This window comes from Quercus lobata, chromosome 7 (assembly GCF_001633185.2).
Source record: "Quercus lobata isolate SW786 chromosome 7, ValleyOak3.0 Primary Assembly, whole genome shotgun sequence".
NCBI classification, from domain to species: domain Eukaryota; kingdom Viridiplantae; phylum Streptophyta; class Magnoliopsida; order Fagales; family Fagaceae; genus Quercus; species Quercus lobata.
In genome coordinates, this window is record NC_044910.1 from 27,878,978 (window position 1) to 27,880,876 (window position 1,899).

General features: G+C 37.4%; 1 protein-coding gene across 1 annotated transcript; it reads left to right on the forward strand.

The window, feature by feature from the left end:
* Positions 1-588: 588 nt before the first annotated feature.
* Positions 589-1,365, forward strand: LOC115953596 (18.1 kDa class I heat shock protein-like). The gene has a single exon (XM_031071331.1). It carries the CDS (start codon positions 714-716, stop codon positions 1,173-1,175), a length of 462 nt encoding a protein of 153 aa, XP_030927191.1. The 5' UTR covers positions 589-713; the 3' UTR covers positions 1,176-1,365.
* Positions 1,366-1,899: the final 534 nt, after the last annotated feature.

Below are 1,899 nucleotides of genomic sequence, written 5' to 3' on the forward strand. Positions count from 1 at the left end.
CTGGATGTGGGCCAAGTTTTTTGCTTAATTTGAAGTTGTATTGGATTAGAACTCTAGAAGAATTGTTGAGAATAATATAGGGGGCGAATCTTAACTTTTTTTCTTTTGGGGAGGGGGGGGGGGGGGGTGGTGTGGTGGTGGGGCCATGTAATTTTTTTACATACTCTGGTGGAAATTTGAAAAATTTTGGGGGGCCACTAGCCCAGTGAATCCGCCCGTGTGTACCAGGTCTTCACTCAAATGGAGTCGTTGAGCAAAAGTAAAATCTTCAATATTCGTAAAATCTAAGCCAATCCATCAAGGCCCACATAATTTAGCAATGGAAGCTACTTTAGTTCTTACACCATATTATATACACATTTGATTATATTCCTTCCACATCCATTCTTGTTTCATTATGCCATTTCTAAAGATAAGATTCGTCTCTCACTAAAAACATTATGGACATGGACATGCACACACTTCTACCAAAAAAGAAACGCCATTGATACACCACATACCATTGCATATCTCCGATACACACATTTTTTTTTCTTTATTCCCTAATGCGCCCGCCATTCTTTTTTGATCTATAAATACAGCATCCTCATTTCCCTTGAACAACATTGCTAGCTAGCTTGTGTGGTGCTTTCCCTTGTAACATTTTTGAGTGTTTTAATCTCCTTGTTCAATATCATTTGTTTTTTCTCATTACCCATTAAGCTATAACAAAGATGTCGATCATTCCTAATAGCGTCTTTGGTGGTCGATTTGATCCATTTTATTGGGACCCATTCGAGGACTTTCATTTCAATTCCAGTATCGCTGTGCCCCATACTCCTTTCCTCAATGAAACAACGTCCTTCGTCAGCGCTAAGATAGATTGGAAGGAGACCCCAGACGCATACGTGTACAAAGTGGATCTTCCTGGAATGAAGAAAGATGAAGTGAAGGTGGAAGTGGAGCACGGTAAGGACCTCTGCATCAACGGCAAAAGGAAGGTAGAGAAAAAGGAGAGGACCGACCAGTGGCACCGTGAGGAGCACAGCAGCTGCGAATTCTTTAGGCGTTTCAGGCTGCCTGAGAATGCCAAGGCGAATAAGATGACAGCAACTTTAGATAATGAAGTGCTTACTGTTACAGTTCCTAAGGAGGAGACCAAGAAGCATATTGCCAGAATAATTGATATTTGTTAAGACTGTTTATTTCACACACACTCACTTGCACACACCAATTTATTATCATAAATAATTTATACGTGAATAAGTGGATGTGTATAAAGAGACATTTCTCTTGTTAAGGTACTACATATATGCAATAACTCTTAATGATTGAGAACGAGAGTTAAAAAAAGTTAATAATCAATCTTAGGAGTTCTTTTTTTTTTTTTTTTTTGACTCTCAATCTTAATCATTGAAATTGTATTGCATCCTGTGAATCTATATTATCCGAAACAACAACGTATGTGATTGTCTGGATAAATAAACTGTATCATGGTATAATTATAAGAGTATATTTCTCACCCAAAAAGAGCTTTTTCTCCTGTTCCAATTAATGTTAAAATTAACCAAATCTGTTTTATTTTCTATGGATCCGATGAAAACCGTACGTGGTTTCCTGCTAAATTTTTCTAAGCTTGTTGGAATATTGTTGGTCATCAAATATGCTCTGTTTTGCTAAGTATTTTCATTTTCTGGGTCTATTCCTATAGATCAAAATAGAACCTTTATTATTATCATCCTTTAGGATCTATCAATTTAAGACCGTACACCAATCCTGGCCTATCAGCTTGTGCAACAGATCAAACCATACTTGTTTCTTTCTTCATATAATCATTGAAGATGATAAAATATAGAGCCTGATGGGCCTACCTTAATGGGCCTGACGGATTGGAACTGTTGGACATGTGTAAAGATAGTC